Source organism: Barbus barbus (assembly GCF_936440315.1).
Source record: "Barbus barbus genome assembly, chromosome: 3".
Taxonomy (NCBI): domain Eukaryota; kingdom Metazoa; phylum Chordata; class Actinopteri; order Cypriniformes; family Cyprinidae; genus Barbus; species Barbus barbus.
The window spans coordinates 30,869,684-30,897,378 of NC_136731.1; the positions used below are offsets into that span (position 1 = coordinate 30,869,684).

Genomic DNA, 27,695 nt, shown 5'->3' on the forward strand with positions numbered 1-27,695 from the left:
TTTTTTTTCTTAACGACGCCAAACACTATTTGAAAATGTATTTCTATTAATAAAAGTACATTTGTAAAAATATATCATGGCGTTTCGCTTTCATTTCATATATGAACTAAACCAGCTGCACATTCGGTTTGTTTATTCAGAGGGTTCAGATGACCGCACAAAAGGAAAAAAGAAATTTGACATATACATGAAATTATAAATAACTCCAATTATAACACCAATACCTTCCTTGCACAACTGGAATCAAGTCGTCTGCATGTTATTACCAGCTCAGTTTAAGCCACAAAAATCAAACCATTTACAGTAAACAAACCCATTAGCTAAGACAAAAGAACAGTCTACAATATTAAAACAACAGATGATGAATAAATTCAGTAGAGTCAAACGTTATGTTAGTTGAGTCTAACAATTTTAGACTCAACTTTGTTTTACATCTTATAATCATAATGGTAACTAAAAAAATGAACAGATCACTCTGCCAGCTGACTGACTTGGACAAAATGACATGTCCGATTTGAAAAGTAAAGCAAATAAATCAACTTAAAATATCTTCAAATTATTCCACTTTCTCCACAACAGCTGAAAAGCTGTGAAACAAATCGGTCTGTAAAACAGTCAAGCTGGAAACCAGAAACATCCAATGCAGAGGTGATAGTCAAGACTCAATGGCAAAACTACTGGATGCTTTTCAGCATTAGCTTCATTGCAAACGATAAAATCATTTCAGGATCTTCTGTGTGATTATTACACAACCAAATTTCAATAAAACAAAACACTGCATTTCTGATAAGGCAATACAAACTAAATAATTTACTAGTGAACAGGTGACCTCTAAAACTGAGAAGGAAAAAAATTAAAATGTACGGCCAAATTGCACCTGACATGATGGTGATCTTTAAGAGATGAAATAAATAAACACATCTATCTTATATGGGTATTAAGGCAATGCAGTGGCTTTTTCTTCATCGTGCTCCTTAAGCCTGTCTGTGATCAAAAGTTCATACTTTACAGATTTCTGAACATCGAAAATTACAATGTGGGAATTTATTTGTAAAGTTACGAATGATAAATAAAAACCCTAGCATCTTCAAACAACACTGCATCGTATGCAGTAGCCTTAACGAAATCAGGATATAATACACTGCACATTCTATCATAAAATAATCACTCGCAGGGAGTTTAATAACCTCCCACTGAGCATACGTGCAGCTATATTACAGTCAGTGCAATGCTCAGATTAGGCTGCTAAAGAGATCCCATTATACATGGGAAAACATCACTGGTGCCCAACAAAATTCATCAGCAGAGGAGAGAAAGAGAGGGAGAGGAACAAAGAAGTAGGTTTGTGGTCCAGAACGAAGAGCACATATACAGGATTAGTGAATATAAGCTCTGTAGACTGCAGACATGTCATTGTCCGACTGGTCCAATGCTTTTGCTCTCTTGTACACCTGCAGAAGTATGAAATAATGCATTACTTCAAATGGAAACATAAATCGAAATTACATTTAGTCCTCAAAGTTTATGGCGCTGATTATTTAAGCTGATAACAACATACTTAAAATTTTATGGCCAAAGTTTAAATTCTATATTATTATGTTTATAAAAAAAACAAAAAAAAAACTAATAAAACGTATTGTTTTAAACACTACAAGCCAATTTAGGCATCACAACATTAAATGAAACATTTGTATTTATTTTGAGATTACATTTAACAGCTTTATTAAATTAGTATTTTTAAAGATTAAGTGAGCATTATATTTTGGTAAAAGTAATCTTAATGTAAAAGCAGGGGAAATTACTATTAAACATCCATATACTACAATTAAGTATGTATATTACAGTTCAATGTAGTTCTGTGGTTTAGTTTAGATTACTATCAAAATGCATTACAGAATCTAAAATACATACATGATCACTCTACCAAAAATCATGTGGCCAAATGATAATCCATTCAGTTACCAAATGTTGTTTTACCTCATTTGCAGCAGCTGCCATTGGTGTTGGATGATTAACCGAATCTCCCATTGAAATGGCTAATCTCAGATCTTTCTGAATATGTTTCAGGTAGTAATCCGGTTTGAAGTTGCCCTGCAAGATATCTGAGAAGAAACAGATCAAATGTTAAATAAATGAGCTCCGTTCTAGTATCATTTTAATAGCTCCAAAGGTTAAACTGTCATACTGTGTTGCCTCTAGATTCTAAAAGTCACCAGTTTCCATTGAAGTTTTTCAATAGTTCTGTAGTGTTCCTTTGGAAAATTTGTGCAATAAAATGACTAAATAGGCATTTGGGTGGACACCGTTTCGAGACCAAAGGTTATGATGTCCAAGCAGCACCATGTTACAGAAAATGTTTAATGGCAGGAAGATTCAAAGGCAAACTCAAATCTAGACACACACTTCTTATCAGTATCTTATAAACGTTAACAAGTAAACCTACTCTGGCATTTCTGGTCCACAAACGTGCTTGCCATTTGTCCTTGGCAAAGAATATCCAAGAATGTTTGTTGTGACTGTCCCGTGGCCTGCGCCAAGGTCAATCCCTCTGCGATGGTTGCCATGAAACTGCCCTGAACCATGTTAAGGATTAGCATCATTCTCGCTGCATTTCCTGCTTCCCCTGCTTCGATGGAAAAGACCAAGTTAATATTATGTGGAAACATCTACCTCGTACACAGCCACACGACGTGACTGAAAGGCTGTAGTACCTATAAAGAAAGACGTCTTCCCCATTGCCTGGAAGCAGCTGCTACAGTCTTCATAAACACTGCGGTCTCCTGCAGCAACAATGACCAGCATACCGTCATTGGAAAGCTGCTGGCTGCCCGAAACCGGAGCTTCTAGGAATCTGCCACCTCTGGATGTGATGACCTATTCAAATGAACCTTAGTTATGGACTTCTCCAGGTAATGTCATAAAAGGCCCATCTGGATGACGTTGGTTACCTGTGCGAGCTCTGTGATGGTTTCTGGATCAACGGTTGACATTTCCACGTAACATTTTCCTGGTCTGATTCCCTGAAGGACTCCGCTAGGACCTAACACAAGCTGAACGGAAATAATACTGTATATGTAAACCAAAGAAAAAGCACCCTGACAGATTGAAAAAGAAAAGAAGAGCCATTTACAAAACATTGACCTACATCTCTGGCAGCTTTTGGGTCTGATACACAGGAAAATGTGATATCGCACATGGACACAACTTCTGCTGGTGTTCGTCCTAATCTGGCACCTTCTTGGATGAACAAATCACACTGGACAAATGATAAGAAAGAAAGTTAAAAACAAGTAATTCACTCACTTTAGTATAACAAGTATATTATAGTATAAGAAGCAACCATATTTAAACACCTTTGATTGTACCTTTTCTGCCGTGCGATTCCAAACAGTCACAACATGCCCCATCTTCAACAAATTAGAAACCACACCACTTCCCATCAGTCCAAGTCCAAGGAACCCTATCCTGTTGTGAAAACAGATACATATTGTAAACATTACAGGTATTGTCAGCATACTGATTTAAGTGAATGGTTTAACAAACATTAGTTATGCAGTATTTATTTTTTTTTTTTACTAAAAAGTAGTCATTGTTTGTGAATAAGACTACACTGGTAGTGTAGAGCACTTGTTTTTGCATGCAGCCAAACAAAAACACAGGTCAGCACAACACAGTGGCATCTGCAGGACAGGAAGCACTGTACGAATGCAAACAGACATTCAAAAAATAAAAAAATTAAATAGAAAACAAACAAAAAGAAATAATACTCTAACAACAAAAACCCTTCCATGGGATCAAAGAAAAAACAACAACAACGAAAAAGTCAATATTAGATCACAAAAAAAAAAAAAAAGGATTAAATTAGAAATGTGGAATTTCAATGGAATTTCAATGTGGTCTCAGACATTTGGACTGCCACTTTTTCTGACCAGTATAAAAGTTAAAAACATGATCCTTTCTTATTACCTTTTGTCTGTAGGTGTGATGCTGCCGTTGATGGCTGTGCTGTCTGCTGCTTGAATAGATGTTGATCCTGTATCCTTTTCAAGAAGAAAACAGACAATTATTAAAATGATCAAGCAATGCTAGCTGGCTAATTAGCAGGTAAATGAAGAAACCACAAGCTGTGAAATCCTAGACAGCACTCACCTCCTCGATTATCTTTAAGCGTTTGGTGATGGGCTCCATTGATGAAGCTGGCTGTAAGGAAAAGGGAGATTTTCTTGTCAATCAAAGTCAATTCAGCGGATTCATTTTAGTCTAAAAATAGCAAACAGTCTTGCACTCAAAGGATCCTAGACACACATTTATTGAAAACACCAAGTACAGAGCCAGGGTGAGAAAACGGTGGAAACCTTTTGGCCCAACAGTCACAAATGATCTTAAGTGCATGTTATTCATTGCTCTGTCGGTTTCCAGTAAAGATTGCACTTATATTATCCTTTGCTGTAATGTCACGCAGCTCTTTCTGACATATCTGATTTGAGAGCCAGGAGCGAAGCCAGTGTTAGGAACTGAAACGGAGCATGCGGCTGAGCATGATAACTTGATTTTCAGTTTAACTGAAACTTATACAGGGCAAGAAACCGGCTGACGCAGCCTAAATTAACATTTTTGAGAAAAACCTCAGGCAATTATTTTAGATAAAATAAAGAGATATTTTAAGATCAATTTGTTTCTGACTGTGGTGCCTGAAAGCAAAAGGCCAAAAGGACAAGCAAGAAGGAAATGTTCTTCCAAAGAGGAAGTGCCAAGAGGAAAGGAAGAGTCATTTAAACAGTTTGTTGGTAGAACTGGCACACGAACAGAAGCACAAGAGTATTTTGGCTGGGCGTCTTTGCTGGCTGAAAACAAGCTTTTCCGCTACATTTTTTCCTCCAATCCAATCAATTATTCAGACACACTAGCATGTAACAAACTGTGCAACCATAGCCAGAGTCCAAAATTAACTTTTAGCCACATCTATGGCCATTCATATTTTTTACTGCCTATTTATTTTAATTATTTTTTTGACCATAGTTTATAGCTCACAAATGCTGTGACAAAAACTTTTTTTTTTTTGCTTTATTACAGTATTGTTTCCGTGGTCTATCACTCCACTTTTTGAGCACAAGATTGACAACAACTCAATAAAATGGTTGCAGGTAACAACTCCTTTGTATTAACAGGCATACATATGGACATAACTGTCTATTTTATCCAAAATTAAAATTTTCGGAAATATTGTGAACACCACCTCTCAGAAGTTTGAGGTCAGTAAGATTTATTTACGAAGTCTCTTATACCCAACAAGGCTGCATTTATCAGTGCAAAAATACAGTAACAGTAATACTGTGTATTATCATCATTACAATTTAAATCTGAATATTTATTCAATCTGAATGTTATGAAGTGACGAGAATACTTTTTGTATGCAAAGAAAATTAAAATTATGACTTACGCGTACACACAAAAATGGTGCAACGCTGACACAGAGGAGACGAATTGTTAAATAAAGTCGTAATTTTTATTTTTTTAATACCACTGATGGCAGATGGACTACTTTGACTATGTCTTTCTTACTTTTCTGGGCCTTGACATTGTTATTTATTTGGCAGTCAATGGGACAGTCACAAGCCTCCCGGTTTTCATCCAAAATATCTTAAATTGTGTTCCGAAGACGAACAAAGCTTTTACGGGTTTGGAACAACATGGGGGTAAGTGAATAATGACAAAATTTTCATTTTGGGGTGGAGTAACCATTTAATGTGTCCTTGATTAATAAAAGTATTATTTTATTTCAAACAATAAATCTTATTGATCTCAAACTTTTAAATGGTAGTGTAAATAATTAGAAACTTAAAATTCTGGATAAAACAAGAAAAGTTCATTTTGGACCCTGACCACAGCCGAGACAAAGACCTTGTACAAAACCATAGCCAAAAATAGTTTTTAAACTGCAAAGTTGAGTACGTCAGCTCACAATCTCAGAGGATCAACCAATAAGCTTGACGTGGTCGGTCCTGTTATGTAAAAAAAACTCAGTACAACTGCCATGCTGCAGATTCGGCCGACTAGCATTGCCAGAAGCAGTTTGGGGGAGGATATTATTCAGAAATTATTAGAGCAGTCATTTTGTGCAATGTGCAAGAGATAGGGGTAAGGTTGCACTAACTAGAAAATCATTCAGCACCCAGCAAAGAGTCTCCTTACCTTCTCAGACTGGCTGAGCAGAAAGTGATGAAAATGTGGGTCATCCTTTACTGGCTATAATGGAAGAGAGTTAAATTGGAAACTATACTCCAAAGAGACTTACTGACCTGATAGTTATTTCATCTGCAACTAATTACAGCGACAAGGTGAGAGGTGCAACTATATAGTGAAGGACATAATGACTTGCATTTTGAAAGTGAGGTGTTTTCACACCAGTCGAGCAGCTGCTATGAAAAAGCTGTGACTGCACCAAAATTAGCCTGTGGGTAAGTCTTACTGATAACTAAAAAAGGGCATATGTGCAGATCCTATAAAAGTGCAGAAGCAAACTGTGAATGTAACCTACACTGCTCTCCCATTTGAATCCTGATACTGTTCCAGCGACCAGCCGTTGTACAGAGGATGGCTCTGGGTCAGAATCAGTCTGTTCCTTAAGGGAAAGAGAGACACATTCACCGTGTGTACAGAATGGCTTTATCTCATGAAACAAAGCCCTAAAATAGCTGCATCTCGACCAAGTCAAAATATGGTCAGGCGGATACACTGGTCACACTGCAAAAGATGACATCAGTCTCAATGAATGGGTGGGTCGCGCTCGACAAATCCACCTCTAAAACACAATTGTAACCTGACTCCACAGCAGGTGCAACAGCAAATGGCCTTAGCAAAGGATTTTGATGAAGCTGACAAAAAAAAAACATGTTGGGTTATGACCTAACCTTTCCCCTCCACAATGGTACTTAATGGTAAAGCAATATTTTCCAACCTTGTCCGACGAGCCACCCTTGAAGGCATCTTCATCATCTTCTTCAATGATCTTCATTGGTTTAGCCGCTTTACGCCCTTTATCTGACTTGCTTTTGTCATCAGAGTGTGTCTGTAAAACAAAGTTTACACAACATGAGGAATTATTTCTGAAATACTACCTGATGAATTGAAAGAACCTGTTTGTACCTGGTACCAATGCATTTTGGGTGTCAATATTAAGTGGCAACATAAAAGAGGGGTGTAAATGGAGCCCAGAGCTTTATATGGAATTTACCATCCAATAAAAAAAGATGTTTGACAAACATTAGTCTCAAAATATCCTGCTTACAGTGAGATTAAACTTAACATGTGAAAACAACAGTTTGCTGACTTTGTGATATGCTTTATGAAAAGTTAAATGCTGGCAGTGTGAGCAATGTACGTCTGATCTTTAAAATCCGATCACAAGTGGTGATAGGAAACGTAAAAGCATGTTACAATCGGGCGTAAAGAGGGATTTGTCTTGACTGACCACATCTTGATAACAGGCGTAACTAGGGCCTTTCAGCCAAGAGACAAATTTCACCCAAAGATTTTCCTTACTCTCATCATTCCAAACCTGTAAGACTACTTGGTAACCATTTTGGTAACAGTTTTGGTGCCTACTTACTTCTATTGTACAGCCAAACAAAACGAGAAATTTCTTAAAATTTCTACTTTTGTGACAAAAGAAAGTCATACAGGTTTGGAACCACTTGAGGTGAGTTATATACAGCACCCTCCAAAAGTATTGGAACAGTAAAGACAATACTGCTCTGTCGGCTGTGGAGTCAAGACATTTACAAATATGATTAAAAGATGAATATAAGACAAAACTACAGAATTTCACATTTTATTAGCCGTTTCAACACATACATGTTTTACCAAATAAAAAGTACAGCACTTTTAGAGTTCATCCCACTCATTGATGTGAGCATAAGTGTTGGGACAGTTGAACATAAGGCAGATATAAAAGATTAAAAGCTATTATTTAGTTGCAGATCCCTTGCGCAAAATCACAACAGTGAGTCTGTGACCCATAGACATCACCAGACTCTTGGTCTCTATTTCTTTGACCTTATAAATTCCTTGACTGAACTGGCAGGGTGTTTTGGGTCATTGTCCCGATGCAATATGAAGCACTTCCCAATGAATCTGGTGGCATTTTCTTGAATATTGGTAGGCAAGATGGTTTTGTACCCTTCTAAATTCATTCTGCTACTGTCATCATACATTGAGTCATCAGTAAAGTTGAGAGGGCCTGCTCCAGAGACAGCCATGCATGCCCATGCCATGACACCACCTCCACCATGCTTTACAGATGAAGCTGTATGCTTGGGATCATTTGCAGTTCCCTTTTTTTCTCCACGTTTTTGCTTTCCCATCACTTAGATAAAGGTTCATCTTTGTCTTATCGGTCCATAAACACAGTTCCAAGACTTTTCTGGCTGACCTTTATGCATTTTGCAAACTCTAATCTTGCCTTTCTATTTTTGGTGCTGGTCAGAGGTTTGCATCTTGCTGTGTAGCATCTGTAATTCTGTGTCATTGTCTCCTGAGGACAGTAGATTGTCAGAGCATCACCCCAGCTTTCTGGAAGTTGTTGGGGATTTTACAGACATGTCTTTGTTGTTTTCTCAGCCGATCAGGTAGTTGTTGGTTGCTGGTGTCGCCCAAACTCTTGATTTCTCAATGCCCTTTATTTTTGCTATAGCTCTAATTCACTTCTTTTCTTTTAGCATCCAAATTGCTTGCTTTTCTCTCAAAGTCAGCTCCCTCATCGTCATCCTGGTTTGTGTGTGTCATGCAAGATTCAGAATACAGAAGTAATGGATATAACTGATACGACACATTCCCTGTTTTTAATATCTGAAGAATTAATGCAACAGGACACCGCTGATCACTTAGAAAGACCTGTGAGGCAACTGTTCCAATACGTATACTCACATCAGATAGAGGGATAAACTCTAAAAGTGCTGAACTTCTTAGCCGGTAAAACATCTGTGTGTTGAATCACGCAATAATAAAATGTGACATTCTGTAGGTTTGTCTCATATTCGTAAATGTCTCGACTCCACAGTCAGAGTAATTTTGTCTTTACTGTTCCAATACTTTTGGAGGGCACTGTATATAAAAGAAAACAATTTTCAGTGAGTGAACTATCCCTTTAAGAACAAAAACAGACCACATGGTTCTTTAAGGCATTTTACAGCCTAGTATTAAGAGATGCATTTTCATCAATCCGATTAGAAGTGGAAAATGCTAATTCAGGTGTAAACTGGGTCTAAAACATTGAGCTTTTTCACATTCCACGCATTGAAGCGGATTGCATTTTGTGGTGTAGGTGCTCATGTGATCGAATACATTCAAATAGTCACAAAATACCGCCTATTGACCTAATACATAATCATTGTAGGACGTCTTGTGAGAAGGTGCACAGTTTAAACTTTGCTGTGTTGTACCAAAGCACATGAGGGACGGTCAAAAAAAATAAAAATCACACCTGCTCATAATCTGCATTACACAAGGTCATTTTGTACATGTACAGTGTGACAAAATATGGGGAAGACTCACTTAAAATGCAGTTTAATACCAGCCACAAAACGTCTCAGCTGACCACTCGCAATCAGATCACAGAAAAGCCAAGGTGGAAACAAGACCACAAGTTTGTGAACATACTAACCTGATCTTTCCCCTTGGCCTTCTTTAGGTACTCCTCAACTGCATCAACAGCCTGTTGGAAGCGCTTGCCTTTGTTTATCTTGATCATCTCCTCTTTGTGGGGGTGGTAAGGCTTCAGCTGCTCTACCTTTATCCAGGCGCTAAAAGGGCAAAGCATATCAAAAGTCAACATCTGCTTGGTTTAATCTCTCAAATCCTCTGCAAAAAAGAGGAAGTGATGGTAAAAGACTACGATCATCTCTGTACTCACTGATCTTCAGTTCCAAAAAACTTCACAAAGAAACATTTTTTGCCTCTTGGCTTTTTCAGATCCTTCGGAGGACTGACGACCTGAAAACACAATGGTCAGGGATCAGTAAATGTAACAAAACAACACATTATCCAAAACAGTCTGCTGATACAGTAGCTGTATCTCAAACTCAGTGAACTGTCTAAATAGAAAACCTTTCTGGACTTGTTTTAACGTTTAATTTGAAGCATTCTTGCATTGGTTTGATCGAAATCAACCAAAAACGCTTTCTAGATCTAGTTCACCAGGTTTTTAAAACAAGAAAAGATCTTACCTTGCCTGGCCAAGGTGGATAGCGTCCAAGCTTACCCCTGAAACATATATTGAGACGATAAGTTAAAACGTGACACGATTGAGCGTTTATAAAATGAAAGATCTCGTGCCTCGAAACAAGCTAGCTAGTGTATAACAAAACCCGTTTCGACCCCATCAGCAAACTGCCCCCCTAACTGCACCGAAGCTTGTATTAAATTCATTGTTTATTTAATTACACACCTAAACTTAAGTTGAAACGCTCTTTTAGCGTTAAACACACTAACATCGCAAGTTTTTTCCCCAAAAAACATATAAAGTAATCGGTAGCTTGTATGCTAATCTCTGCTCAGTGTTTGGCTTGACGACACATAAACTGGGCCATATGTAGGTTTTTAACAAAACATTGTATTGCAGCCACGACTAAATGCCTTTCACGTGCACGAAAGAGAACTGACGTGAAATTAAATCGTATAAAGTTGAAATTGTTATCTTACCAAACCAGATCCCCGATCCTTAGATGCACGGTCGCCATCTTAAACTGTTAGTGAGAAACGTCGCACTGAATGCAGGGAATGAACACACCCACTACACCCCTCTACCCCTGCGAGCGACGCGACGCGTTGGAGGCTGTTGCAGCGCGAGCGTTGTAGTTTCGCTCGTCGCTCACTAGCAGTGTAAGGACACCGACCTGCTTCATGTATTTTTGAAAAGCAGGTTCTGGAGACGTTATACTGAATTTAAGGTTCTCCTGTGGGATTCAGAGAACCAACTCGGAGAGAAATATGACTTTACAACGATAAGCTTTGAAAGCGCCCTACTCTTTATCTATACAGTTCAACGAACGGGGTTTAGTCTTTCTTCATTGATGTAAACCAAGAGGGAAATAGACTAAATTCGTTCTACATTGAATGAAAATGATTTAAGTGGATTTTTCAAACAAAACAAAATGGTGGTTATTCTAGCAATCATTCTTGACGAGACATGGGACAAAACATGCATTGTAACTGCTATTAGGTTTAAAAATAAAAAAATATTATGTGGATTAATAATAGAATGTAGCCTATTTAACACAATTATCCCCTTCAATTTAATTTTATCATTATTATGTGAAATTTATGACACATAGGCCCGGTTTCATAGACAGGGTTTAGCCTATAGGATTAGGCCATAGTTCAATTAGGACATTTAAGTAATTTTTATAAACATGCCTTAGAAAAAAGCATTACTGGTGTGCATCTTAAGACAAAACAAAGGCACTGACATGTTTTAAGATCAGTGCAAGTTTATTTCAGTTGAAACAGCTCAGATTTACATTCTAGTCTAGGACTAGGCTTAAACCTGGTCTGTGAAACCCGGGGGTCAGGGGTTATTGTCTTCTCACTACATCTAAAACAGTGTCCACAGAGAAGGGTTCAATCATTCATATGCTATAAAATGGATAAAAATGTTTTTAATGATGAAAAAGTTCTTGTCTTATGAAAAGCAACACTTAATAACATCTTATATCAAAGGAAGTTTGTTTTTCGGCGACACATGCATGTTTCATAAGGTTTCAAAGTTGTGTCCCCACTTTTTGTCAACACCGTCAGACATTTATTAAAATGTAACAAAATCAGGGAATATCAAGGGCAGCTGTCACTCTAAATGACCCCCTTGCCACAGTCCTCCTCTGTAGAGTACATCAGTGTCAGACAGGCTCTGGACAGCATCAACACCATCTTCCAATTTCTGAGGGAATTATTTGAAATATTTATATCATTTTATTCTCCTGAAGCAGGTTGCATTATAATCCAAATTTGTAAACACCGTCAGCTTTTGTGTTCCAAAAATACTTAAATGTGACTCTTGAATAAAAGCTTTATGAACAGTAACATACTCACTGTTTGTTGTGTTTGTTTTAATACATTAATTGATTTATCCAACGTGTCTGATAGTTAAAATGACTACAAATTCAGGTTTTCATCACCACCGTCAGATGTGTCAACTCCGTCAGTTCTGTCACCTCCGTCAGGGGAATATTTTGATAATATTTCATTACATTTTATATTTGTTGAGGAATTGTTGGTCACATGTGAAAGTGTAATCTGTCTGCTAACATGAGAATGTGTTTTGAAATGTTAAAAACATCTTGAATGCTGTTAAAGATCAAGTTGAAATTATATTAACACAGTCCAAGGTAAAAAGCACATTTTGTTAAAAAAAGAGAAAAGTTGGGAGGTTGCATCAAAGCATAGCTCAGTACATATAAGATAAATAAATGAAGTTTCATTTTTTCAATTTTGCACCCTTTTTTTGTCCCATTTCTCAAGAATGACTGCTCTATTGGACTGGTCTATTTGGATAAAGTTTGGGAACAAATTTAACACGTGATGCGAGGTGAAAGTGAAAACAGTAGCCTATGTTAATATATCATTTGTAAATACATTTTTTAAATGTTTTATTTTGTCAGATTATGTAACAATTTAAATTATGTAAAAGGTGTGAAATTATGTGATGTAAAAAATAATTTGGGAGAAAATGTTAGAAAAATATTGAGCCTAAAAACATAGGCCATTTTATTCTAAATATGTACAAAGATTTAATTTCCAATACTACTAAACACAATACATAATTTAAGATGTCATGGAAATGACACTGGCCATATCAGCATTTCATAAAGCACATGTGACACTACAAAATTGCAACTGTGGTCTGGATGCTTAATTGTAAATGTACTTTACTGCAGTTAAACAACTGCGCAGACTTTTTATTTCCAAAATTTTAAATAATAGTTCAACTCTTATTAAAATATAAATCCTGAATTGAATAATTTAAAAAACTGAGTGTATTTTAAGTAAAACATTTTTTATTTTTTATTGTTTGGGAACCATTTAAACCATAGATTAAAGGCACCTACAGATATTGTTAACTAAACGTGATTGCAAAGACAGCTTGAACTTTTATTACTTCATGATAGAGATGAAGGGAAAGAACACAGTACTCCGATTTATCCTCATTTCATTTTTTTTTAAATCTCAAATCAAACATGAAAGTAGAATAATCTAAGTAAAAAGTGCATAAAGAGACAGATAGGGCCGTAACTTTATCATTAAGGCACACATTTCATATGCATATATTAGATCAGATTACAGTAAAACATTCTCAAACATCTCTCGTCTGCTAATCTTCAATGAAGATTCATAGGTATAGTGATAGAAACATTAACCCAAATTCAGCACCATAACCAAAGGAACACCATCTTGCATTGATATAAGAATGCATTTAAAAATAAATACATAGTGTATTGAGAAAGTGAATATAAAAAAAGATTTCAACTGCAATTTGGGAACACAAACAGCACGTTTACTTAAACTCTGTTTGATGTTGTTGATTTATTTGCCTCCGCCTGACAGCATGACACCGAACTCCTGGATGCTGATCTCTTTGTTCTGATATTGTTGCAGCTGACGGTTTGTGATGTTTCCAGCCCTCAGAGCGTCTTCAATGGCAAATTTCTTGCCCGATTTTCTGTCATGAAGAACAGAGGACTCACCATTCGGACCCTTGACTGTGATCTCCTCCCAGTCGCATTCTTGACTCTGAAGGTTGACAAACATTTTCCAGTCGATTAGGCCGAGCTTGTAAGCCTCCTCAGGCCTCATCTCCTTCCCTGTGTCTGGATCGATGACGACAATCGAGCGGCGGAGGTGACTTTCTCGCTGCTCCCTCTTCACTCTCATTGCAGACAAACTCTTCTGAAGCTTTTCGATTTCTTCGTCCTTCTCGATACGGATGCGTTTAAGTTCAGTGAGTTCTCTTTGCAAGGATTCCAATCTAATGTCCAGGTTCCTGCTGTTCTCCACCGAAGACGTCTCAGTGATGTGTCTGGTTTCTTTTGTTGTGATCTCGATCTCGGATTGAAGCTTCCTTATTTCGTTCTGCAGGCGCTGGTTCTCCTGCTGTAACCTGTTGCTTTCGTCGCGAACGTAGTCCAGTTCTTTGGATGATTTTGTATTGGTGAACTCCATCTCCGAAAGCTTTGAGTTTAGATTGACAATCTCTTGGTCCAGCTCACGACGTCGCTTTTCCTCTTCCTCAAGGCTTTTCTTTAGCCTTATAATGTCCATCTCGGTCTCTGGGTCTCGCTCGACTTGAAATTTTTCAGTTCGCACAATTTTTTCACGCACTTCCGTTCTCTCAAGTATTTCCTGCTGTTGCAACAAGGTATTATACTCCTTCTCCAAGAGCATACGCTTGTGCCTCTCCTCTTCAACCTGAAGACGTAGGATAGAGTGCTCTTTTTCTTGTTGAGGGTCCTGCTGGAGGACGACCTTTTGCTTTACTGTAACCTTTTCTCGGTTTTCGTTGTCCCTGATCTCCAGTTCACTGAGCCGCACTCTCAGCCTCTGGATTTCAAGCTCCGCTTCTCTGCGGGCTCTTCGTTCATGTTCCAGCTCCTGAAGCTGAATGTCCAATTCAGCCTTTTGATGCTGCAACCTGATGAGCTCTTCTTTCAAGATCTCTCTCTGTTTCTGCTCATTGTTGATGTTTTGAGTGAAGGTATCACATTCAGACCTCAGGAGTGGATCCTGCTCCATCTTCACTACTTCTTGCTGGACAATCGTCTCCCTCACCTGTGACAAGTCGATCTTCTTAATCCTGATCCTTTCTTCATTGGTGCCCCTTTCGTTTTCCAGGTCCAAACGTTTCCTCTGTTCCTCAGCCAGTTTCCGCTTGAGACTCTCAATCTCCTCCTTGGTTTTAGGATCTTCTCTGTATTGCAGGATCTCATTTACAACCTCTTTGGTATGAATCTGAGGCTTGGTGTCTTTCCATCTTTGAATCTCCTCTTTGAGTTGGAGGACCTCCATCTCGAACTTCTCTGTTTGGTGGGTTTTGTCCACAATTTCATTCCTGAGTTTCTCCAGTTCTCTTTCAGTTTCCGGGTCAATCTTGTATTTGATGACCTCTTTGATGAGCTCCTTGTATTCAATTTGTGGGCCTCTGTTTCTTAGCATTGTCATTTCATCCTGAAAGGTCTTCAGCTGGAGCTCTGAATCTCTGCATCTTCTCTGCTGCTCCACCAGTTCAAGTCGAAGATTTGCCACCTCCGCTTCCGCCTTCGGATCAGGTCGAACAATCTCACGCACTTTCTCCTGAATGATGACCTTCGACTTCTCTTCCTCCAGGCTGGTAATCTTGCGATGAAGGTCCGTTTTCTCTCTCAGCAAAGAGCTGCGCTTGCTTTTTTCATCTTCATATTGTCTTCTCAGGTTGCCTACCTCTCTCTCCAAAGCAATATCTTTCTCAACTTTCAGGACTTCTTTGATGGAGATCTTTTCCTCAGCCATTGCCTTTTCCTTTTCAAGACGCCTTAGTTTCTCCTGCAGGAATCGAAGCTCGTCTTCGAGTTCCTTTCGGCTGTCTATTTCTTTTTGTTTCCTATCAAGCAATAGTCTGTACTCGCTCTGAAGTTGAGGGTCATTCTGAACCTTAATGATTTCCTCCTCCCTGATGATTTCCTGCTCCCTGCTTTTCTCCTCTGCAAGAATAGTCACTTGCTTTTGAATCTGAATGATTTCATTCTCTCTGACCATCTTTAGTCGCTTAAGTTCCTCTAGCTCTTCTCTCAGCCTCCTGAGATCTTCCTCCTGTCCCCTGTCCCTCTCAATGCGGAGAACCTCTTTGACTGTATACTGCTGAGCTCCCTCTTTCATTTCGGTCTCAATCCCATGCAGCTTTACACGGAGGGTGTCCAATTCGCTCTCTAAGACACGAGTCGTCCTGCTTTCTTCTAAGAGCTTCTGCTGAACCCGGTGATATTCTTCATCAAGTTGAGGGTCATGCACCTTCTTGATAAGCTCTTTCTTGACGATTGTATCCTGAGGTTTCTGGCCCTCCAGTAAATAGATGTCATTCTGGACACTCTGAATTTCTCTTTCCAGTTGGTCTCTCCGCTGAATTTCCTCCAGAAGCTCTTTTCTGACTCTCCAGGGCTCTTCTCCTGGGGCTGACGATCTCGCTGTCTGGACATTTTGCTGGATTATTGTAACTTCTGGTTGCTGTAAAGAATTGCAAAAATATTGAATGTGTTAAAAAGCAAAGCAATGCTTATGCCATACTATGGTTAATTTTATGCATGGTGTTTGTTAATGTGTTTTACCTGGTTAAGAAGGCTTTGAGCAAATTCTAGGTTCTGCAGCCTCTGCTTGTTCACAGCATTCGCTTCAGTGAACTTGGACTCAATTGCAGATTCCTTTAAAACACAGCAATAATGTTTAAACTTTACCAGTCAGAAAAACTGTCACTAAAAGGCGTTAAAATGTACTAATTCCCAGATCCAGGAAACCGTTTACTTGTTGAAAACATTCACCTCTGTCTTCACTTTCACGGCAGGAGATTCAAGTCTGGTCCTTTTGTATGTCTGAGGTACCAAGCCATCTTCAAGGTCAAGGATGGATTTAAAACACTCTGCTTCATTTTCGTAGTCCTGAAAGCCACAACACAAAGGAGTTCACATGGCTTTGCATAAACACGATTGTAGGATAATGCTCTGTAAGTAATACACTGTGGTTTTTGTACCTTGATTGCTTGCTGATAAAGCTGTGCATTTCTAGACACATTGTTCAGGTCTGATTCCTTTCTTGTGATGTCAGAGAGCAGATTCTGTACATTTCAAACATAGTTTTGGTAAATAACTGTAATTTGTAATATTATAATGCAATTATTGTAACGACAGCAGTGGTTAAATTCTTACTCTTTGATTTTTCAGTTTGTTATCAATCTGTCTGATGTCATCAGTTTCACGTGGCTCATAGTTTGGTAGTCGAGAAAGCCAGCTATTAAGGTTGTCATAGTCATTGTGGTAGTTGGCATAGGCGGTTTTGGCTCTTTGCAGACATTGTGATCTGTAAAATTAAAACATTTAAAAATAAAGATACTGATATTTTGTGATTAAATACACTTTCTGTAGGACCTATGCTGTAGAAATAAGAATGTATCTCTGTGAAATAAACAAGGATAGCACTTTACAATAAGGTTCGGTTCATTAACATTATGTACTTTCGATTTCACAAGCATGAATTTACAGTGAACAATAGCTATGAACTCACCTTGATTCTACCTGTCTGTTCATGTTGTCAAAGCGCTTGGTGAGTTTCTGAACATCAGCCTCTTGCCTCTCAATATCAGGGCAATGTTCTTGCACTTTGTTGGCCATATTGTTGCAGCTGGCCTTGGCATCTCTCAGGTTCTGCTCAGCCTCTGTGATTGTAGATCTTTTGCTCCTCAGCTCAGATGCAATATCCTGGAAACAGAAGTAAGAGACATGCATTTTTAAGAGTGCATAGTATACTTAAAAATAATGAGAAAAAAAAAAAAAAAAAAAAGTGTCATGGATTACTAAACTTACCGCCAACTCACGCTGGGTCTTCTCCAGTGAGGTGGTGTCAGATGGGGCGACCTCCTCTCTTGCCAGTTTGTTTTCATAAGAGGAAAGCAGAGCTTTGCCATTCTGCAGAGAATTCTCCAGCCGATAGGAGTTCTGCAGTCTACAAAATTGCAATTTTTAGGCTCACAATTCAAGCTCTCAATTAACATGACATTCTTGATTTCCACTGTAAAAAAGAAAGTAATACTTACTTGTCATCGGCACATTTCAACAGCAAATCAACTTTATTGTATTTTTTGTTTGCCTCATCCACCTTGGAGTAGAGCTGTGGTGCACTTGCACATTTGGGAGAGGATCTGAGGAAACTTTCACTTTCCTGTACTTTTGCAGACTTTTCTGGCTCTATTTTACGAACAGCAGCAGAAATGTCCTGTGAAGAAAATACTGGATTAAAGTATAAGGTCAAAACATAAATTCCCACTGACATACAGGACCAGAAGTAATGCTTTTGTGTCTAAATTTCAAATTCTCATTCACTTTCAAACATTTAAATCTACCATTTTTTTGATAGACACAATCAAATTGATGTGTGGTTTCTTATTTTTAACATGTTACTACTCTCTAATAAGTTTCAACCTAACATAATACTTTTAAAAAGGGTGTTACAAAACAGCAATTGAGAGCCACCATACTAATGTGACTGAAATATCTGTTAAAACTTTATTTAATAAACATTATTAGAATGAAACATGTTATAAAATGTACATTTATTCAGAAACATAACACTCTGATGCATGATGTTCACTATGAAATACATATTTAAAAAAAAAACACCAAACTTTGTACCTTTATGTCCTGTAGCCTGTCAGCGCTGTCTTGCACAGGACGTGTCTGCTCCAGTGGGGGGCGCACACGAGAGTAAATGGCCTTCTCCTGCTTATCCAGATCACCAACCACTTTATCCAGTCCTGCCATCAGTTGGCGGCATTGCTGCTCTTGTTTATCTGAGGTTTGAGAAATGAATGAATGGATTATTTTACTCTCTTTTGGAGAGCTCTGCATCTAAATTTACAATAACATGAGAGACAAACCTTGACCTCCTGGGCTCTCCTTCTTTTGCTCTGCCAGTCGTGCCTGTAGTGCAGATTTGCTGCTGGCTACTTTCTGTTTGATACCTTTGTGCTGGTTTATTAGACTGCAAAGATGGTTTCAGATCAGACACATTTGAAAGTGTATACATTCTAAATCGCATATACAGATCAGGGAATACCCACTTATCAACAACGGCCACAGCCTCAGGGTCGGTCGGTGGGATTATGAAGCACACTGCTGGAACACTCATGGTGCGGCCATTTGCGTCCTTCACGTCCCATTTTGACCCATTGTTCCTAAGTAGGGTGTACCGCTCCCCTCGCAAAATTGAACCCTGTGTCATACAAAATGAGCAAAGTAAGCTCTGTTTCAACTTGATATTGCAGCACAAATTCTTAAAATAAATGTGAAATCCGTGAAAAATCCCCTGCACACTTCTCCAGAGGTTTATATGAGATGAATCGTTTGGGTGAAGGCCTTCTTAAGGATTTAAATACATTAGATGGGGGAATCCAAAACACGAGCGGAGACAGAGTGTAACGTTTTCCTGTGCTTACTCATGACAATAGCTGATGTTTCACTGACTGGTATTAGTGGAGCTCTAAGCCGCATGCATAAAGTGAGAGAGAGCTCAAACTCCGTACCTCATTAGTCTCGTATTCACACAGAGCCTCGATAGGGAGCAGTTTCTGAGGAGTCTCCCTGCGGTACTTCAGAGGGAGCACCTGCAGGCTGCGCTTCTGAAGAGCTTTCAGCCGCTCGTCGAAATGGTCCATGGCCTTTGCCTGATCCTGTCAATACAAACACAGACAGCCTTAGATAACGAAGACACCTTTTAGTTGAGCAACTCAGTAAAAATTTAGCAATAGGTCCCAAACTAGATCCATGTATTTACATTCAGGTCAGCAATCAGGCCCTCCATCTGGTACATGTCTTTAAACTCAGGGTTATACTTCTGGTTGATCTCGGTGTCCAGGCGCTTCAACAGATCGCTGGTGTCTCTTGCATCCTTTTGGAACTGGAAAAATAAAAAGAATGCAACTGAGCAAGTCTGACGGCAAACATAAGGAAATATAGAATAGGAAATGATGCAAAATGCAAACTGACTTTGTGATAATCATCCATGTTCTTGAGGTGGTTCTCTTCACAGATGAGCAGATTGAGGTATTCCTTCCAATCCGCATGTACGGCATCCATGTGTGCCTAGAAACAAGACTGGTTTTAGAATAACCATATACAGCAATACCACTGTGATATTAAATGTAGGCATTAGTGCTGTCAAGTGATTAATTGTATCCAAAATAAAAGTTTTTGTTTACAAAATGTATAATGTGTATATATACACTGCTCTCCAAAAGTTTGGAAACGCCCTAGAAAAGTGGGGGTTTGGACAATATTGGCATGAATCCTTTTTAATTTGTGATGATTTTGCACTGATAAGGGACAACACAAACTACAAAAACATTTTATTACATAAACAGTTTATACATAGAAACAAATTAAATTTTCGATTCATCAAAATATCCACAATTAGCAGCTATTACAGCTCTGCATAATCTGGGCATCCGAGCTGTCAGTTTATTCAAACATTGACTTGATACTGTATATTACTCCAAGCCTCCTGAAGGATTGCCCAAAGATGATTCACACTGGTTGGACACTTATTACGGATATCACGGTCCAGTTCCTCCCATAGTAGCTCAATTGGGTTGAGGTCGGGTGATCGGATCGGACAAGATGCCAGCTGACTGTTTCCTCTCCAAATAGGATTTGCTCAGCTTGGAAGTGTGCTTGGGGTCATTGTCTTGTTGGAAGGTGAAGCCAAAACCACACTTTGCCAGGGGTGTTTTCAAACTTTTGGAGGGCAGTGTATATAAATACACACACATACAGTATATATTTTGAAAATATGTACATGTATTTACACATATCTATTTATATTCATGTAATTTATATTATATATAAATAATATTTAATATATAAACATAACATTGTTCTGAAATATATACATGCATTTGTGTGTATTTATATATACATAATAAATATACACAGTACACACACACACTATGTAAACAAAAACTTTTATTTTGGATGCGATTAATCGCAATTAATAGTTTCACAGCACTAGTGCAAATGTTACATTTATGTATGTATTTATATAGAAAGGGGCTTTTGAGAATTCCTTTAAATGACCATTCACTGATTATATTCAATTTAAATATTTTTTATTAGTTATGTGCACTGAAGTTAAGTTATTTGGTTTATTTACAATCAGTGCAGTGTTTTGTTACATAATGTGTGCTAGACTGATGGTGCTTTGTCTTTATTGGATTTACTTTATTGGAAGTTAAAATTCTGTTAAAATACTTAAAAGTTAAAGATTACCCAAAACAATAACATATATTAAACAGTACAATAAAATACCCAGCAATGAAATATCATAATGATACATTAAAACACAAATACATTTAAAAAATAAATAAAACCAACTGGCAAAAAGTCTAGTCTACAGAGTCTAGTCTACACATTATCCAACTGGGATGTCATAACTTATCAATTGTTTTTAAGAAGCCTGTGGTTGAGAATCTAACTAAGAACCTCTTTAAATCCACATCAATTATGGTGGTTATTTTAAAGTACGAAGCAGATTATTGTGCTTCAAATAGATATATATATATATATATATATATATATATATATATATATATATATATATATATATATATATATATATATATATATATATATATATATATATATATATATATATATATATATATATATATATATATATATATATATATATATAGATATATATATATAATCTATATATATATATATATATATATAGTGTAGCACAGTTATGCACTGTAAGAAAAATACATCCCATGATGCCTGTGGCAACCACCACTGCTAGTTTTTGACTGTAAATTTTTTAGCAAATGACTTGTAATTACCCCAATGACATTTTTTCCTGGATGGTTCTGCTCAATAAGTTCCTCTCCATCTTCATTCAGCTGGGTGACACTTTTCTCCTTAGCCTCCAGACACTTGCTAATGAAGTTCTGATGAAGTTTTCAAGTACAAAGCAGCATGTTAAAAATATGCAGATTTGTTGTTTGCATTTCAGTACTATAATCATATCATTTGTAGGAGGTTTGAATCATGAAGCATATTTAAAATATAACATCAATACCAGTTATAATCCACAATCTTAGTACCATCTAGAATTACAACTCATTTATGCATTCCCTATCATTAAAGAGCCGTTCATTTACCTCGTACTGCCTCTTTCGGGCAGGGTAGTCCAGGTTGTTGTCACTCCAGTCATATGCAGTTCGCTCTTCAGCTTGCTGTTCCATCCAGTAGAGCTCGTTGGTGCAGCGCTGCATGTAGTCTCTCAGACTGAGCAGGTTCTTCTGACGTGCGGAGGAGCTCGCCTGAGACAGACATGGTAAAATCCAGTGTTTTGAAACACGAGAATTGACAACTAGCTATTACAACTTTATTGCATATCTAGGTTGAAAATTAAAAGTAGAATATGAAGTCTCACCAGCAGTTTGCCGTACTTCGCCTGCTGGCCATCCAGACCATCCTGTTATGCAAGTAAGCAGATGAGTCACAGATGTCATTCGCATGACTGTTCAAAAGAATCAACTATAATCTTATTCAGAACAGCATTTAAAAAAGGCAGTTAAAAAGTACCCGGTCTCCAGTGATGTACGGAGCCAGTGCCTCGACTTCACTGTGGAAAATATTGTGCTCCTCCACTTCATTCTCGACGATCAGCAGATCTTGTCCGTATCCTTTGTTGTTCACATTTGCCTGCATCAGAACACATTCAGACATGAATCGATTTCATTTGAATCCATACATTCAAAAGAAAGATAGGGAGGTATACACACCAGTTTCTCATCAACTATCTTTCCCCAGTTGACGGTGGGAACCTGCTCTGATCGTGTGATGTGGTAAATGCGATCATGTTCCTCGCGGAGCTTCATCACACGCACTCGCAGCTGTCTCATACTTTTCCATTGAGGAGAAAAAAACTGAGTCATCCACAATCCCAGCAAAACTCACAGAAAAAACATTCACAGCACAGAATTCTGCTTCCATGGCATAAAGCATGAGATGCTATAGGATATTTCAGTTCAAAGGTGGCCATGTAGACAGAGTTATAATGTTAGTACTCACTCCTTCTCAATCATTTCAGCTTGAGGGTGCTGCAAACGAGAAGCTTGGGCTGCATCTTCATCCAGACTATTCAGCAGCTCCAGTGAGTTCAGGATCCTTTTGTTGGTGTCCTCCTGGTACAGGGGCTGCTTGCCCTCATTGATCTTCCTGATATCCTAGAAACATCAATGAGCAACACAATTAAGGATAGTTATGTATCAATAGTTAAAGACATGGTTCACTCAACATGTCGTTCCAAACCTGTATGACTTGCTTTCATCTATCAAAAGAATATATTTAGAAAAATATACATATTTTTATTTTATAATATATTTGAAATTAGTGTTGTATATTTAGTATATGTATACTGTGTGTGTGTCTGTATGTGTGTGCGCGTGTGTACATATATACATATATACACACACAACATATTTGTTGTGCAAAAACACAATAAAATGACTAAAATGAAAATGGAAAAAAAGCAAATTCAAAATACTATAATACTAAAAATGATGCTAAATAACACTAAAAGAACACTGGTATACCCTTTCTTTTATTTGACCCCAAATAACCCTAATCTGGCATCTTTGAAGGTGCATTGACATGCTTATCGGTGGGAAGACAGGAAGAGAGACTAACTCTCTGGCTTTGATTTGTAATCCACAGAAAGAGTCGTTCTGTACTCACTCTGTTGAGATTCTGTTCAGTCTCAATGATGTTCTTCTCCACCTTGTCTGCATTCTTCTGCAACTTGTCAATCAGGGACGCCAAATCAGTGTCAGGTGGTCTGAGGTGAAATAACAAAGTTTTTTGTGGGAGCAGTTTGAGTAAGCCAGATATACACATTTAAGTCGGCATTTTTCCAAAAATACTGCTGTAAATGTTGTAGGTTTGTTATGTTGTATCTCTGGATCTAGGAAAGAACACCTCACTTCACTTCGCTGTCATGCTCTGACAATAAATACAGGACTTGAAACATTTTCATTCCACATCATCTGGCACAGATTTCAGATCTGTTAGTTAGGAGAACCATGGTGCTAACAAAAAAAAAAAAAGTTCTCTCAGCTGAGCCGTATTGAAAACAAAATGCAGAAATGCTATTCTGCACACTTTGGGTCATATTTGCCTCAAGGACAAGGCATGTTGTTTTAACATCCAACAGAATGAATCATTCATGAATAGGTTCATGGCAGTTAAAAATATCTCACATGGACTAAAATTATAATGTCCAGGAAATACAACACAGTTTTGTCTTTATTTAAAGTTTTGTGTTCACTGTGAAACTGAGTTATGAGTGAGATATGTAGTAAATGAGGCTGATAATTACAACAAGAAGGTGGCTTTAATGCGGGCGTTAGAAACTCAAACAGGTCTAACAAGTTTTACTAATGTGTCACTACACATGCAAGAACTATTTTTTATCTATGTCTATGTCTAACTATGTCTAATGTGAATGCATCTGCATGTGAAACCCATCAAAATGAGAGGCAAAACACAGTTGGACTGTTAAAGCATGAGATTATGTAACCAATGTTGTTGTTGTAATTTATTTAATCAAGAACAACTACTAAAGCAGCAAGACATACAAAAACAAAGCTGCAATTTGATATATGTAAAATTGCCAGATTTATGGAACACCGATGATGGGACAAGCAGCAACATTTGAACTGCTGTCTAAAGAAAATTATTTAATCTGATTTGAGATGAAGATCTGGGTGTGGCAAGTAATTATTTGATGCTCACTTCCCTTCCCTAGGGGCGCTCCCATATCCAAAATATACAAATGCAAAAACATAAAATAAGCACAGCATTAACTAGCCTAAGGTTTTGTCCTTTTTAGCCCACTGCAAACAAACTGCCCATATCTCAGTATGCCATGTCTTGTTTCTGTCAAAAGCTGACAGACATGTCACAAAACTTGCCACATTTGACACTTGGTACAATCCAAGTCAAGCAACTCCCAAAGATGACCTAAACAGAAAACTATGTGTTTAGAAAAACCTATTTATTTTTTGTACATCTGTAACCAATAAAATAATTTTGACTCAAACTGAAACCATACTAGAGTAAAATCCTTCATAGCTGCAGCAAAATAAGCTGCACTGCTTTCACAATATTAGTGCCTGATATTGAATCCTGCTGGAACGAAGCTGGAGGCCACTCATCTCTCAATCCATCAGAAGTTGATGCTTGTTTGAACTTGAACTTGTCACTTCGATTACACTTCTCTCCTTAACCAATCAGTTTTCTTTAAACATTTCCTACACATTTTGACAGCCTGTTCTGATTCGTATGTAACTTGAGAACTATATACAATAGGAACAATACAATGTTGATTACTGGAAATTAATAATTATAATAAATTATGCATTTAAATTACTGCTGTACATTCCTGTAATATGCATTTCACAGTTGCATGACTCAACTCTGTTCAGTACAGACACTAGTTTACACAGTCCTGTCAGTCTCACCTTGGACTTCTCGAATGAAGTGTTTCAGAACTAAAAGATCTGTCTGAAGGTTATCTAGTTGTTTATCACAAAGAGATGAGGGTCAATGCAATCATTCAACACATACACTCCCTCACTATAATCATTTGTCCTAAGCAGACTACAGTTGGAACCAGACATAATTTAATTTTAATAGTTTTGTCACTCAAAAAAAAACAAAAAATGTTTCAAATGTGAACTGAGACCAACCCAATATATATATATATATATATATATATATATATATATATATATATATATATATCACGCAATATGTATCTCAGAGGAAAGTTATCCAACCTGTTATAGCGCCACACCCTTACTACAGTAACCTCAAGTCAAGCAAATATAAAACCGATTTAGCAGAAAGATATATTTTAAAACACGGGATAATTTGCGCAACGTGGCTAGTGAAGCTACAATCCAAACGACAATGAAACGCAACGGCTCGCAATTTAAAGAGCTCAACGCAACGAAACAATGCAAAGCGAGAATGTATCGGGTCACCACCGACCTTTTATCATTGATGGCCACGCTGGTCTTCCCGGTCTTCTTTCTGAACATGATGACAGCTGCGGAGTTTCTGCTAAGATGGCACAATTAGGATCCCACTGTGCTGCTGTCCGTCTGTCGTTTAACTACCTGACGCGTCTTCCAGGACAGGTACACCTCACATATACAACGCCCACAATGAACGAAACAGCCACTACCCTCCCAACAACACGAGCTCTCGCTGTCCGACAAGCTTTTAACATCAAGCCCATTTAAAAGTACTGGCTGGTGTCCGCCCCTTTCTGAGTGACATACCTGCAGCCTGTCCAAACAGAGGCGTCGTCCTTTTTCTTCTGTACAAGTTTCGTGGGATAGATTCAGCAGGATACAGTCAGAGCAAACTTTTACTCAGCAGTGGGCTGTTTCATTCACAAAAGTAAACAACAACATCAGCTGCGTTTTTACTGTGATTATTTGGATGTAATGACATTATCATTGATTGTAGCCATGGCCGGTGTGTACATAAGACTCAGTCCACATTTACAAAACACTTTGGTGTCTCAAGACTTTTTGAATAGCATTAGAGGTACAAAATGTTTGAGACCTGTTCAGTATGCTTCATAAACTATTATCTAACATAAACATATATTTGAACACATCATTTATAACATGTAATAAAATTTTGTTGATTTGACATGAAAAAAATGATCAAACATTCTTTACTTGATAGGATATGATTACTATTATTACCATTATTTATTCATTATTTATCTATTTAATTTTGATGATCAAACTTTCTTTAATTTATTGGAAATATAAGTTTGTCAGAAACTACAAACCAGCATTTGGTCCCTAACTTAAGCTATTTGCAATGTATGAAAACGCTATGTATGGCACATGCAGCACTGTGCAAATGAAGGAAGAATTATATATCGATGGCTTTTTTAGCCATGAAGTTCTGGATTGTTTCATTGATTCATATTGATTCATTCTTCTCTCTTGCTGGAGTGTCAGTTCAATAGAGTTTGCATAACCAGTCCAACCTTTGTTTGGGATGCAGCTACTTTGTGAGACTCAGCATCATGAAGAGATTTTGAAGTGACTTGGAGCCAGATGCATAAACTTAGCCTCCATGTTAAGACTGTTGCCAAGGGGTAATCAGTCTTACTTTTCCAATACAAATAAGACCAATCTACCTTTCCACAACTGAATTTAAAAAGTATATGACCAGTCTTGAGGAAAAAAATTAGATGACTAACTTTTTAAGGCTAGTTTAAAGAGTTCATGCAACAGACCCCTGATCTTGGGCTGATTGCTGATGTGCTTGTTAAACTTCCTGAGCAGTTTTCATTTTTATAGCTGGTACATATCTTTAACAGTTTTAAAATATCACAATTGTCTCTGAACAGGGCCTCATGCTCAGAGCAGCTAAGAAGTCACTAGGGGACCCTTTTTAATGCGAACAGAGGAAAAGTCATGAGAACCGGGTATTGTTGGATGGCTAGAAACAATGAGTCATCGGGGGGGGGGGGGTGTATGTGTGCATTTGTGTGTGTTCAAGTTCCAGTGCAGATGGAAACACAACAGAAATACTGGTTTGGTGTTCAGTATCTCCCTTACTATTCAATTTTAAACCATGCCTTAGGCTTCACGGTATATAAATAATAAGGTCTTTCTTTCCAAGGCTAATTCAGCAGGTGTCAAATGAAGACTGCGATGCAACATAAACAAGCGTACATAGTAAACAGCAGGTGACAAATTATTTCAGACAGTGTATTATTTGAAGTGCTAGCATTAGCTGACCCAGTATGCATTTGTATATGAAGAATAATGTGATACAGGATATAGCCTAGTGTCCATAGGCAGTGATCATCTG

General features: G+C 37.7%; 2 protein-coding genes across 17 annotated transcripts; both read right to left on the minus strand.

Annotated features, from left to right (window-relative positions):
- Window positions 1-111: 111 nt before the first annotated feature.
- LOC306859566 (cytokine-like nuclear factor N-PAC) lies at window positions 112-11,047 on the minus strand. Of its 16 annotated transcripts, none has more exons than XM_079400657.1 (16): window positions 10,699-10,774; window positions 10,224-10,260; window positions 9,911-9,990; window positions 9,662-9,800; window positions 6,959-7,069; window positions 6,539-6,616; window positions 6,193-6,246; window positions 4,150-4,200; window positions 3,967-4,040; window positions 3,366-3,465; window positions 3,146-3,256; window positions 2,949-3,050; window positions 2,712-2,874; window positions 2,444-2,626; window positions 1,978-2,102; window positions 113-1,451 (listed from the first exon to the last, which is right to left on the minus strand). In XM_079400657.1, exons 1-16 carry the CDS (start codon window positions 10,734-10,736, stop codon window positions 1,377-1,379), a joined length of 1,521 nt encoding a protein of 506 aa, XP_079256783.1. In that variant the 5' UTR covers window positions 10,737-10,774; the 3' UTR covers window positions 113-1,376. The 16 variants fall into 16 exon arrangements, with proteins under 16 accessions (XP_079256786.1, XP_079256783.1, XP_079256781.1 ...); XM_079400655.1 differs by having other exon boundaries at window positions 6,539-6,622; XM_079400658.1 differs by having other exon boundaries at window positions 118-1,451; window positions 2,444-2,623.
- A 1,572-nt stretch (window positions 11,048-12,619) lies between these two features.
- LOC306853121 (periplakin-like) lies at window positions 12,620-26,066 on the minus strand. The gene is made up of 22 exons (XM_079390317.1): window positions 25,842-26,066; window positions 23,526-23,625; window positions 22,860-23,014; window positions 22,571-22,691; window positions 22,371-22,490; window positions 22,219-22,260; window positions 21,944-22,105; window positions 21,623-21,730; window positions 19,773-19,868; window positions 19,561-19,683; window positions 19,310-19,456; window positions 18,848-18,999; window positions 18,665-18,768; window positions 18,420-18,577; window positions 17,825-18,003; window positions 17,595-17,733; window positions 17,296-17,489; window positions 16,941-17,091; window positions 16,766-16,849; window positions 16,557-16,673; window positions 16,347-16,439; window positions 12,620-16,245 (listed from the first exon to the last, which is right to left on the minus strand). The coding sequence occupies exons 1-22, from the start codon at window positions 25,889-25,891 to the stop codon at window positions 13,576-13,578; spliced, it is 5,265 nt and encodes a 1,754-aa protein (XP_079246443.1). The 5' UTR covers window positions 25,892-26,066; the 3' UTR covers window positions 12,620-13,575.
- Between the last annotated feature and the right edge of the window lie 1,629 nt (window positions 26,067-27,695).